This window comes from Falco biarmicus, chromosome 1, assembly GCF_023638135.1.
Source record: "Falco biarmicus isolate bFalBia1 chromosome 1, bFalBia1.pri, whole genome shotgun sequence".
Taxonomy (NCBI): domain Eukaryota; kingdom Metazoa; phylum Chordata; class Aves; order Falconiformes; family Falconidae; genus Falco; species Falco biarmicus.
The window spans coordinates 27,479,018-27,492,137 of record NC_079288.1 but is presented as its reverse complement, the minus strand read 5'-3'; the positions used below and the strand labels follow the sequence as shown (position 1 = coordinate 27,492,137).

Sequence of the window (13,120 nt, the reverse complement as noted above, 5' to 3'; positions counted from 1 at the left end):
CAAAGTCCTGCCATATCTTGAGGAAAGTCCGCTACAAAGAACTACTTTCACCATGCTCAAGTTGCTCTCTAAAATGTCATTTCCTTTCAGTACAGTAAACACGCACTGGCTGTATGAACAACCCACAAGTGCTGAAAGAACAGGAACAATAGTGGGAACTTGGCTGTCTCCCAGCATTAGTGACACGGACAACAGCATGGGAAAGCAGGAACTGAGTCAAAACAAGTTTAGATCAAAATATTAGTAGGGAGGCAGCAAAGTTACCTCTGCTTTGTATGTATAAATGAGGTTTAACAATCCACTTTAGCCTTGTACCAGAAGCGTACTCGCTACTTTAGACACAAATTAAAGGGAAGGGGGGCAGGGGCAGACAGTCCCACAGTTCCAGCTGCTCCAAGCCCAAAATGACACAGTCATTACAACAAGGGAAAAAAAATAAAATTACTAGGTTTACCAATAGTTTCATCTTACTGAACGTAAACCTTATTGCACCGAGTTAACCTAGAATGCGCTATTTCATGAAAGCATTTTATGGTAAATTAAATTGAATACCACACCTAATTATAACAAACTGACTTAGATTCTGCAGTGTTTCCCCTGTGCAAACCTGCAGGAGGACGGGTGGCCCTGGGCCAGCATGCCGGTCTCCTGCAGCTGAACAGCACTCTCTCGCGTCCCCACAGGGAACGGGCTTCCTCTGCCGGGTTTTGTTCTGTCTGCCTGCTCTTCGCAATGACACAAAAGTCAGAATTCCCCTTCTACAGCAGCATTCAGGAATTAGGAAAATGCCTTTCTGCAACAGAGCTGTATTTACCCAAATTATCTGAAAAGGAAGATTTAGCTGTTGACACCAGCACAGCAGGTACACCTCTGACATTACCTGGGCACGAGGGATTTTTAAGTTTGTGGGGGAAAAAAATGTACGCCTGAAACAGGACTGCCCCATCACCAAAAGCAAACCCTGTAACAGAATAGCAAGCAGACACTGTCCACAGGGAACCCCAGGCAGCACACACAAAGGGGAGCCACACAACACCAACACGGAATGCTTTCCCTCCCTTAAGGCAGCCACAACCACCACCCGTGGCACGCCGGCCAAGGATTAAGGTTCCCTTCCATCACCCATCAAAATACTATTGCAGTGACATGCCGTGGTAGCACGGTTACTAATGAGCTGCCACTTCCTTTGGAGTCACCCAATAAAGAGGTATCAAAACCACTCTTAAAAGGTAGCAACGAAAATCTTGTCAAAACAAACCTTAGATCTTACTTCTTAAATAGCCCAATTTTCTTTTGATTTTGTAATTATTGTTTAATGACTGTCAATAAAGAACAAGAAGGTCTTTAAGCCATCACAGTGCTGCAGGGTAATATTTTATTTAAAACATGCCATTTTCTTTTGAACACTTTCAGGATGTAGCATTTGTCTGCTATTTGAACAAAGACAAGTGCCAGACCGAGAAGAAACAAGCCCTCAATGATACCTAGTGTGCTCAGGAGACACCTGAGCCGTACCACCACCACCCATACCAGAAGGCCAAAACTGAGCAATGAATCTGGAGCTGACTTTCATTTCACCTGTGTATCACAGTATTACAAATGTATAACACAGAGCTACAAGATTTAAGAGACATTCTCTACTCTTAATAGGACACTGGTTTCCCACAGGCTCTTTGGACCTTCATTTTATTACAGAGGAGCCAAGGCCACTCTTAGATCATATCCATAGTGTTTTCAAGACATCTACAGCCACTCACCCATCCCAGATTTTCCTGTCATGCCCATCTGAAACTAACAAAACTATCCATTTAATGAGGTGTCAGGATTTATAGATCTACCACAAGCACTCTGGGGGGAATCAGACCAGGCCAACATCTGGCTGTCAACAGAAAGACCACATAAATGATTCTGTGATATTCACTAGAAATCACAGTGCTCTCTCATATAAGGGGGTAGACTGGTAGCTGCTCTTCCAGTTGTCTTCTCTTACCTACTTTGTCTTACCTGGACTGAACAGCAATCACATAGCTCTCCATTGAGCCCCAAGATACTGTCTCCGATACCCCAGCAGCACTACTGGAGGCTCAGCCAGCACTGTGAGCCAGGTCCCTCACTACCCACCAAACCAACCAGGACTATGCTGAAGGTGGCTCAGTTCATGTCCTGACACCAGCTCTCTTCCCCCCCGAGTACTGCAGCACCTGTTCCAAATCAGCCAGGGCTCCAATTCCTTTCCTTCAGCACCTATTCTGGAACAGATCCAGAGCTTTCCCATCTCTTGCCAGCTCTGCCTCCACTGCATGAAGTCTGGACTCCACTCACCAAGCTGGTTTATGTTACCAGGTCCTACTTCTGACACAGATCATAGTTTATCAGTGCGTGCCTACAGTAGCCTCAGATATATTAAAAAAGAGATTACATCATTTGAATTACAGCATCCCACAAAATGCCCTGGGGCAGAGCAAGAATTGCTCACAACTTTGAGATGGCTAAGGACAGGAACAGAACCAACTGAGAGCACTCCACTAGTGGCTGTGTCCACAAGCAAGCCAAAAAAGCCAGTTATCGGACAAAGGATATTACAAAAGAACAGGAAACCTCATTACTGTGCCTGCATACCTATATGCTGACCAGCTCGACAGTGTGACTGACGCAAGCTGCTGGACAACAGACTACTGAGCTGCACCTAAAGGACTTCTTAGGCAAGTCAGACCTAAAGATGTCTTGCATCAGCTCCAGCAAAGCTCCTTACCAACTGGAAAAGGGATGACGAATACCCCATGTACCCTGGAAAATATTCAAATATATTGTGTAGCACATGGTCACTGAAAGACTGGCAATTGCATACATAATGACAACAATTAACCAACGGCAGATGATGAAAAGATCACAGCTAGGAGGAAGGTACATGGCAGAGCAGAGAAGGAAGTGATGGAGTACAGAGAGTTATGATTCAGCCTCTGAATTTCAAGAGCTGAACTACAGACAACCACAATGCATGTGGCGATTGGTGCACAGTGCTCTGCTTTCTCCTTATCTGAGCATTTGACTGAAGGGGTCCAAATGACAAATACAGTCTGTTACTGTAGCTATCACTGAAAGCAGCTCAAGAGAGTTTGGGTTCCAGGTTGATGGAAAAGACAGCAAGAAAACACAGGCTAAGGCAGAACCACCCACAGGTGGTCCTACCAAGGTGCTGCAGACAGACCTAAGAGGCAGCCGGGACCCTTTTTCCCCTATCACCAGCACAAGCTCAACTGTGTGCCATATAGGTTATATCTCACACTACCTATAATCTGAATGGTCAGAATCAAAGAAGGATTAATATACTGCTGGAGTCACAAAATCACAAGCTTCTGAGAAATTTCTCCCAAAAACACACACATCTAGAGTATAAAGAGACAACCTACTGAGGGTGAACCAGAGTGGTGTTTAAGAGTCCCGCTCTTCACCCTCTCAAAGAAACATCAACTAATTTGACTAAAACCAGACCACCATGTTAATCATGTTAATCACACCAGCCAGCAAACTTCTGGATTCTTGAACTGCCACCCTAAAGACTCGTAATAGCCTTATTCAGCAACCTGCAAGGCTCCGTCAGCACTCTTGGCTCTCCTCTTTTAGCGGGGGGGGGGGGGGGGGGGGGGAGCGGCTTTTTGTTAGTTGCAGCAATAATTCTCAGTAGCTCTTGTGACTCCATCTTCTGTCATCAGGAAGCCTGATGCTCAATCTTCCCTAGGAACCTGCTTCTCAGTAATTCCTGTTTTAGTGTTACACATCACGCTAAAGAAAACACCAATTAAAAGTGAGCTGCAGCATTTCAGAGTCCTGCAGCATGCCCCATTAAAAGTGCAAATGATCCAGGTTTGATAAGCTTGCTCTTCTCCTCATTATTATAACTCAAATTGAAAAGGGAGCTCTGGGTTGAATTACTGAACAGAACTCTGCCTGCATCTAATACAACCTAGTGGACAAAACCTATTGCCAGACACAAAGACTACTTTTCAGAAACTTACAGCTGTGGCTCAATACCCCTGCCTACAAGACGCAGATTTCTTGGTGGTCAGTCATCATTTCAGGCACATTTGGGCAGACCACAAACTATGCTGTGCTCAAAAAAAATGCTATGAGGATTTCTTTTGACAACTTTCCTACACATCGCACTAATACATATCCTAGTCAAAGATCAGAAGACGAATCAGCAAGTAATTAGCAGATAGCTGGCACTGAGTAGGGCCACTGATGTCCAACAGCTCCAACACTGTGTAGGAATAAAACAAATACATAACAGGAGAGATACAAACTATCAGTAACTCAAAATTGTAGTTTTAAAATACAGATTTTTTTATTATAATATTTTTTAATTGAGTTACAGCTTCTTCAGGTATATCTACCTAATGAATAAAATATCTTAGTTCCCCAAGATAGATTAAATAACACAACACCTGACAACTAATCCCAACATCTCTGATTACTCCTGATTATAAATTGAGAGAAGCGATAAACATCTCCTTAGTACCCTCCAGCTGTAACATCAACACAAAGTGACAAAAGGTACAGCTGTGGTTTTCCATTTTTTTGTTTTTAATATACATTTAGTACCATGAATATCACAATTGTCCTTGCAGTATTTTCTTGCAACATCTCAAGACAGTGTACAACAATGAAAATGCCTAAGAATTACTTAAAGGCCTCTAAAAGGGCATATACAGAAAATGTAACATACCTGTTCTGTTACAGACTAAACCTGCACAATATTAGGTATCACCCCAGTGATCTTCTGGACCAATCAAAAATTTGTTTTGGTTTGGGGTTTTTTTTCCTGGCCTTAAAGAAAAACCATCAGATACATGTGATAGCAAAAGCATTCAGAGATCTCTTTGAGACTTCTCACCCTGGCAAACCACGAAGAACATCCGCCCCCTCATCATATTGAGGTCTGATAATACCATGCTAACTTTTTTTAATGTGCAATTTAATGAAAGCTTGCCTCTTAAAAGTCTAACCAATCAAATAAAACAAAAACCAACAAACAAACCAAAAACATTAAGAAGTGTCCAAAGACTTCCATGTTTTTCAATACTACAGTCTCCAACAGGAAAAGATTTTTAAGAAAATGCCCAGTTCTTCAAGTACTATTTTCTCTCCCAGCTACAAAAAAAATTTACAGTAGACAATCTCATCTCTACTAATGATCAAAGCACATACAAGGATTGTAAAATTAAACTCTACATAAGAGAAGCCAACTCTCTGTAGTTTCAAAATGCACTAGCAAACAGCTAACATTAAAAGGTTTAAAGTGTCAGTGCTGATTAGATGCTGAATTTACAGCTGTAAAAATTGCTAGATTAACGCAGACGGTACCACAAACAAATGAAAATTGATGTTCGATTAGTACAGGAAAAATTAAAACATTAAGTAATCAGGTTCAAAGTAATATAGTATCTGTTCAGAAAGGCTTTAAAAACCATATTAATCTTTTATAAATGTAGAAATATCAGACAAATAGCAATCACTGTGCAAGAGTAACCTTTCAAAGCTGGCAGTCTAGCACAGTAAATACAGCCTGTTAAAAAGAGCTTTTCATTGAAGAGGGCCCTAAGGATTGTTTGAAGAGGAAGTGCTCACAGAGACAAGCAAAACCTATTAACACAGACAAATTAAAAATAAGCAAGGAATTGTAAAAATACACACTTTAAAGCCATTAGTACTGGTCATTTTACTTAAATGGCAGGGAGCAGCTCTAGCTAGCAGCAGGGGAAGGAATGCTTCTGGAAGCAGCAATCTCCAGAGTTCAAGGGTAGCTTTTAAACAAACTGGGAAGAATCTTTCTAATAATTCTTATGATTAGACATAAAAGGGGAAGAAATTCCAATTACTAAGAGGGTTTTCTGAGGCACATTCAAGTTGTCTACAGTCTCTTTGTCTTAAATGAGTATTAAAGATAAAATAGTCTCTCTCACCCAAAATAAATCCCAAGTTTAATGTTACTATTCAGAAAGATCAGAAAGAAACTTCAAAGTAAAGCTGTTGCTAAATATGAAAAGTCTCAGGATTTCTGAAAACAGTTAAAAACATCCAACTTGTTAAGCACAATTACATTAAAGAGCACACTTACCCACAAATATTGCAGGAACTTTAGCAAACGTGGACAGTAGTAATACTCCATCTTCCAAAGCACAAAGTTAACGCAAAACCATCTTCATTAGTCAGCCTCCCCCGTCTTCCCCACCTCCAGCAGAAGTTAAAAGCAGACCAGAGCAATTAAAAGCAACATGAATAATGTACAGTGTCTGTTTATCCGGCCCCACATCACTGCACTGAGCTCTGTGCCTTTAACAGATGCTGTGGCTACTTATAAGCAGTAGCTGAGCTACCGGCACCATGTGACCTAACCACTTGTTATTTAGCATCTAACTGCTCAGACTTCTTCCATTTCAGTAATCCACAACGTGTTAGTCTAGAATTAATAATAGTACTTGGGGTTTCACACTAAAAAGCCCTTCATCTGGAAGGAAAGAGAAGCTTCTAAACCTACTGTTTTGCAGGCTGGGTTATGAAACACTACTAATCCCACTGCAGTTGTGGTTGCTAGTTGACCTTATTTTTTGGTAACATATAAGAAAAATAAAAGAACCACACATGAAAGAGAAGCTCCTGCTTTTAATATAAAAATGTCTTTTGTGAACAAGGACAAATAGACACAACAAAGTGGTTTTTTTATATACCACGAGAATGTTCCCAGCAAACGAATACTACCAAAAAAGGAAGAAAGCCTGGGCAAACCGAGCTATTAACCAACGCTGGGTCATCCTCCTGCGGGCTGTTTTTAGAAATAGGAAGCAGAGCTAAATGATCAAACAGTGCTAGGTATTTTGTGAAGAGCAAAAATGGGCATTGTAACATCTCCATCTGTTCCTACTTTTTGTACCTATGTCCTTTTTTTGATGCAAAAAGGACAGGTAAGTGACAGGAGCCAGTCCAGGGAGGACCCCAACTGCCCTTCTCCCTCCCAGCACTCACCTTTCCAGGGGAGGGACAATATAGAGGTGACACAAAACAGATTCCAGCATGCCACAGCTTCCTTCACCTGACATTTTGGTTCTGGATGTTTAAGAAAAATTGTCCTCGCTTTTCTAATCGCCACCTATAAGATCTTGTAGAGCTGACAAATTCTTCCGATTTCCTTCCAGGCTGATTCTGCTTTTAGGCTAACAGAACAATCCACACACGATGGTTTTTATAGTACATCTGTTTCCGTCTGGGAAGGAATGAAGCTGCAATATTACAGGCTTTATACAATCAGAAGATGGGAAGGCTTGCTTTTTGGTGGGCAGGAGAGAGACTTATCATGGGCAGAACTGGAAACAACTGGTGAACTGTGAAAAGCCAAACTATAAATTCATTTGCACATGTTTATAAAATATGTATCTTCTCTCCCTTGCAGTTCATTTCCAAAATATTTTTAAGAGTCAGCTCATGATTTTCTTAAACAAATCCTTCTCCACCCACACACCACAGTCTCAAGTAAGTGCATCTTTATATGGATACCAGATTTTCCTCAAAGGACAAAAAAGCTTAATATGAAATAAATAAACCATATAACCAGGGGCTTCAAAATAATTCATGCCTACACCAAATAAAATACGTAACCAGAGGCTTAAAAATAGTTCATGCCTCACCAGTTCTAGTAGCAGAGCGCTCTGTTTTAGCTACATAAAGCAGTAATTTCTCTTATTAACCATAGCTGCATTTAAAGCTGCTCTGTTCCCAGATGAAGGCACAGTCCCTTCAGCCCGACAGAGCGAGCGCAGTTACTTCTATGTGGGGGGTGAGCCACATCACACACTCCTCAGTTTTTAATTCGTAAGACTCCTATCAGTCTTGATGACCTAATCAGGAGCTGAGGTTTGTGACCGAACATCAGAGAATTCAAGACCTGTGTCAGCTGTGATGAAATCAGTTCGAATTATGAAAGACGATACTTGAAAACATCTTCTGAAATTCAAGTGGTTTACCATAGCACGTTGCATTATAGTGCCTACCAAGGGAGCACAGCATGCATAATAACCTTAAGTCTTACAACAGGCTACAAAAACAAGAGGGCATTTTCATTTTACAGGTTGCCACACCAGAGGCTTGCAGGCCCTCAAACTGCATTCAAGTTGTAAAGGAGAAGACCCCCGCAATAGCTGCTACTACTAACCTACTGTGCCATGCAGATGAGCTCCCTGCCCGCTAAAGAGTCTAAGAAATTTGCAGCTAATTCTGGGAGTTAAATCCCAGTTGTCCAGAGCAAACATAAGAACAATTTTGGGTTTGTGCCTATACTGTGATGCAAGCAGGGCTAAAGCATAACATGCAAATTACCTGACATCATGAAGAAGTGAATTTTTTTTACATTGGCAGGAAAAAATTTTGTCTTCTCGATATTGTTAGCTCTAGCAAAGCAAACAGGAAATTATTTATTCACATAAAATCTATTATTTTTCTTAATTCTCTACTACATGAATGCCTTTAAATCTGAAGCTATTTCTTTCTTTACTAGAATCAGGCTATATCAGAGTGAAGAGGGAAAGGAAAAAAGATCACATTGGAATAGAATGTTCAAGCACTAAGCTATAATTAGTAATAGTTGTAACAGTGACTTGTTAAAAAATACTAACAACAATGCTTGCACGAATACACTATTCTAACCTCCAAGAAACAGGAAGAAAGGTCAAAATATTCACACAGAAATCACAAATTAGAAGAATTTGCCTTGCTGCTCACTGCATCTTTGTCACTCATGCATCCCAGAAAGCAGAAGTCCATCTCCAGTCCTAACCCCAAGGACATGGCTATCAGCTGACTCCTGCGGCACCAGTCACTTTTGGAATGTCTCAACAAAAGACCACCAAGAGAACACTAAAACATCAAGCCACACAGCAGCAGGAATAGTTTTGCAGATCATAACATGTTCTCCAGTACACAAGACATGTAATGCTACTGATCTCAGAGAAAAATATACTCTAAGAAAATCTGTCAGTCTTCAAAGATATCAGTTTGAAGGTTTTAAACCATGACACCTCCGCAGTCTCAAAGATCACCACGTTAAAATCCAGACTTACCCTCTATCCTGGAACAGCCCAAACAAACAAGGGGGCAGTTGCAAACTGTGGTATTTCTATTATTCATGGGAAAAGAAACCATCTTTTCAGGCTGTAGAATATATGATTTTTAAATTTTTATTTTTTTTTAAAGTACATAGAGACATTGTAGTCCAACTCTTCCTCAAACTCCAGCATATAAACCACTGGTAGTACAATGCCTTCAGTCATTAATTCACCACAGTCTTTGAAAGTGGTGAAGTCTGAAAGCTACTGCTGCCAGTATAGAACACTTCCCACCAGGAACATCACCTCTGTGAGTGCTGTGATCTTTACCAGCGTTATAAGGCTGGGTAAAGAGCACTGAAGATTTTCTTTGTAAAAGACATAGGGAGAAAAGTACCACCTGTAGTAAAAACACTAGCAATGACACTGGAATCTTTACACAAGCCTTACTCTTGTGTTCAAGCAATACAAACTCAAAATAGCTAAAAAATGCAATCTAGATGAGTGTTAAATCTCAAAGAATATCATCCTTCACAATTTCAACCACCAATCCCATATGATCAATTCTATATTGCAATGATTCTATTTCAAAGAAGTCCTATGTAACATTTAGAAAAAGAACCTCATTGGAAGTAGATTTCCTAGAATATGATCACAAGAAGTGATTTCTCCAGAAGTAAAATTATACAATTGTACCTTGCTTCCATTTAGGATTCTGTTCATCCATAAGAATCTAGCTCATTAGCTGTCCTGGAAAATTTCATTCAAGCAGTTGCTTATTATCATAGGCAGATGGGAAATAATGCAACAAACGCATGTTAATTGACATTGACTACTAAAATGGCGTGATGAACTGTCCCATATTCTTCGATACTTGTCAAACCAACGTGAATGAAAATGAATTTTTATTCTACAATAAAAGTAGCAACTTGTCACTTTGAGCACTACAGTCTCATTAGGTATCTTGAGTGACCAGTCATATGTACTGTAGCATTTTTTTTGTCACTGTCTCACAAGGAAAAGCAAATAACTTCACAACTAAACAGACTAGAAACCATTCAAACAAAACAGCGGCTTTCCTTCTAATCCTCTTTAAAAGGTGTATTAAGTGAAACGCAGGTTGATTCAAATTCAGAGGAGATGGATCACTTAACTGTGACTCTGCAGATCTATCCACCTCTCACATCACTCCAACTGCAGCAGCACAACTACAATGTGTCTGTCCACCAGAGGGAAGTATTGAAATGCGCCGATGAGAACAGCGATCACACAGCGAAAGCCTTTGTATTTTCTCCAAATGAAAACAAAAGGTATTAACCTCGGTGCCAAAAGAAACGGTTCAGTTTTACATAATCCTCTGTGAAATCTACGTGGGGCTTTGGAGAATATTAAAGTATGGCAAGGTTTCCATCTCCTGAACACATGTAAAAATCACTTCTCTGCACCTGCTCGCTCACAATTTATACACAGAAAGGGCAGACTGCCCTTTTTGCTACCATGGCACTGCAGAACAACAAATACACCACTATTAGGCTTTTCACAGCAATACAAAGGAGTAAAGCACTTGGACCCTGATGAATCCCAGCGGATGCTGGACATGTGAGTTTTCTCTTTCAGTAGGGCTGACAGCCTTCCTTTCCTGTCTCAGGCTACACTTGATGAAGTCAAAGGCTTATTCTAAGTAACCTCACATTTAACAACCAAGTTGGACAACAGTAGTCATATTTATCTGGATACACTACCCAAATAGTTCAATTAGCCCAGCACTATTTTTGACAGCACTCTTCTCCCCCATATTCTACCTTGTCAACGACATCTTTACATATCTGCATTGTAAACTGATGGCATATAACTACTTTTAGGGATTGAATGATAATTGCTAATTCTGTAAATAAATCAAACTCCTCCCAAGATGAGCATTCAACCTGCAATCCATGCTAAGAATGGGAAACACACGGGGATATCAGCCCCTGGATACCTTCCATGAAGCTTTAAGACTAGAATTGGAACAATATGAACCTGTTCCCAAAGCTTTTATTAGGAAACTTGTTCACAAAATCCTTATAGGTTTGGCTGTTTTCTTTTTCTTCACTAAAAAAGAACTCACTCAGTTCCTTTCCCTTTTTTATCTTTTTGTCTATTCTCTATTAAAGGGCTGTAAGTAACAGAGTGAATAACTACAAAACCAGCATCTCTGCTGAGGGCAATACATTCGATCACCACACGAGTGTGCTCGCAGACTAAGAGGACAGATGAGATTTGCCCTTGGGACAGTCTGGTAACATCTTTGTCACCCCTTTTCCATACAAGTGGAAGAATTTTGAAAATATGTGGGACATCCAGATTTAAAAAAAATGCAAATATGTATAGAGTTATAAAAGAATGCATTCTGAAGTGACTACAGTATTATTCCAGTGTATCGAATCCATTTGCATGCACAAGGTTAAAAAACCCCAAAACCCACAGCACTGAGTGGTTCAAAACAACCACTAACCACTTCCAGTAAGGAAGGATTTCAGTGGCAGAAGCAATGTCTCTCAAAATTGTAGAATTCTGTGCTGTTGATGTGGTTTTCAAAGCCTATGTTTTCCACAGAAACAAATGATTTCATGTATTTTATAACTTTTGGAAGATCCAGATCTTTGCTTTGTATTTCAGAACAACATCTGGACACAGGATGTTTTTTCCCCAACATCAAATTTATCTGTGGACTAAAGTCAGGACATCCCTCTGCAACTTAAAAGATTACCCAACAAGTTTAAGGGGGAATTTACCCTGGAATTATGCATATTAGAGACAAACCAAACTACCAAAAAAGTCAGCTGTGACTCTTCACATAAACAGTTCTCGGTGTGTTGCCTACAGAAAGAAAATTAAACCCATCATTTCTGAGGCTATGGCACGGTTCTTTTTTTCTGCACAATTTTCCAGAAAAGATTTTCAGGAATCTAACCCATTTTCATCATCTAAGCTGAGAAACAAACAAAAAGTATAAAGATCTAGACTCATCTTTAGAGTTCCGGATGAAAATTACTCGCTTAGAAAGAAAAACAAACAAGCTGCACGGTTACTGCTTTGTGTTTGAAGATCTGGCATAGACCAGTGTGGTGACGTCCTAGGGAGAAGCGTTCTCTGCCAGTTAAATTCCACAGCAAGTGCATTTGCTCCTGCTGCTAGGAAGGCATACACTTTCTGTCACAGCTATATGCAAAAAGGAAGAGAGTGCTGAATGGAGTAAGCCAGGCAGCACCTCCCTTATCTCTCCCCTAGCCCCTGCCAAAGAACCTCCTCCAAAAATCACATACCATCCCATTATCTGCCCTTCTGTCCTTACAAAAACTGTGGCGGCTTCTCTGAGTAGAGACCAACAAACAGTCTGTTCCATCTGTTTTGTCTGATCTCTGCTTGGTGCACTCTTTCCTAGAAGCCTGTTAAAATAAAGTGTGTGCATGTATATGTAACCACATACATACAGACATAAAATGCTCTTTCAACAAAAAAAACCCCAAACCAAAACGGGGGGGGCGGGGAAGCCAAACCAAAACCCAATCCACCACAAACCAAAATCAGGAGGTTGAAAGCTGACAATGCAAAATGGAAAAGCATTATAGCCATCAACGTCCAACTGGCTATCTGGCTATGGATAAATGCCTTAACGCATCACTGTGTTAAGTGAATCATGTGCATTTCACCAAAGTCAATATCTGCAGTGAAGTTTCACATACAAATGAGGGCCATTCACCCAGTTCAAAAAAGTAATAATAATTTGCTTCCTTCAGAAAAAGTACTCCAAAAAGATGATTGTTGATAACTTATAAAATAAACCCAAACTACTTTTTTTTCAAATAATCATTAAATTGCAGAGCCAACAATTTAATATCCTATGTTCATAGCATTAACAAAATCATATAAAAATATAAAATAAAAATATATATTTTGTATATATATTGTATTTTTATATTATTAATATTTTAAGGCTTTCTTGAATGGAAACATCGATAAATATTTATACACTTGAAACAAAA

General features: G+C 40.0%; 1 protein-coding gene across 2 annotated transcripts in view; it reads right to left on the bottom strand.

Moving 5' to 3' along the window:
- The window catches only part of KIAA1671 (KIAA1671 ortholog), an 87,192-nt gene that overhangs the window by 42,743 nt on the left and 31,329 nt on the right, over positions 1-13,120 (bottom strand). Inside the window, exon 1 of one of the 2 annotated variants that reach the window (XM_056329637.1) lies at positions 6,119-6,311. The exons of the other annotated variant lie outside the window; for it this stretch is intronic. Coding sequence (XP_056185612.1) covers positions 6,119-6,169 — 51 coding nt within the window. The 5' untranslated portion in view covers positions 6,170-6,311. Of the gene's footprint in view, positions 1-6,118; positions 6,312-13,120 lie in introns of those variants that run through there. 2 annotated transcript variants of the gene reach the window in all.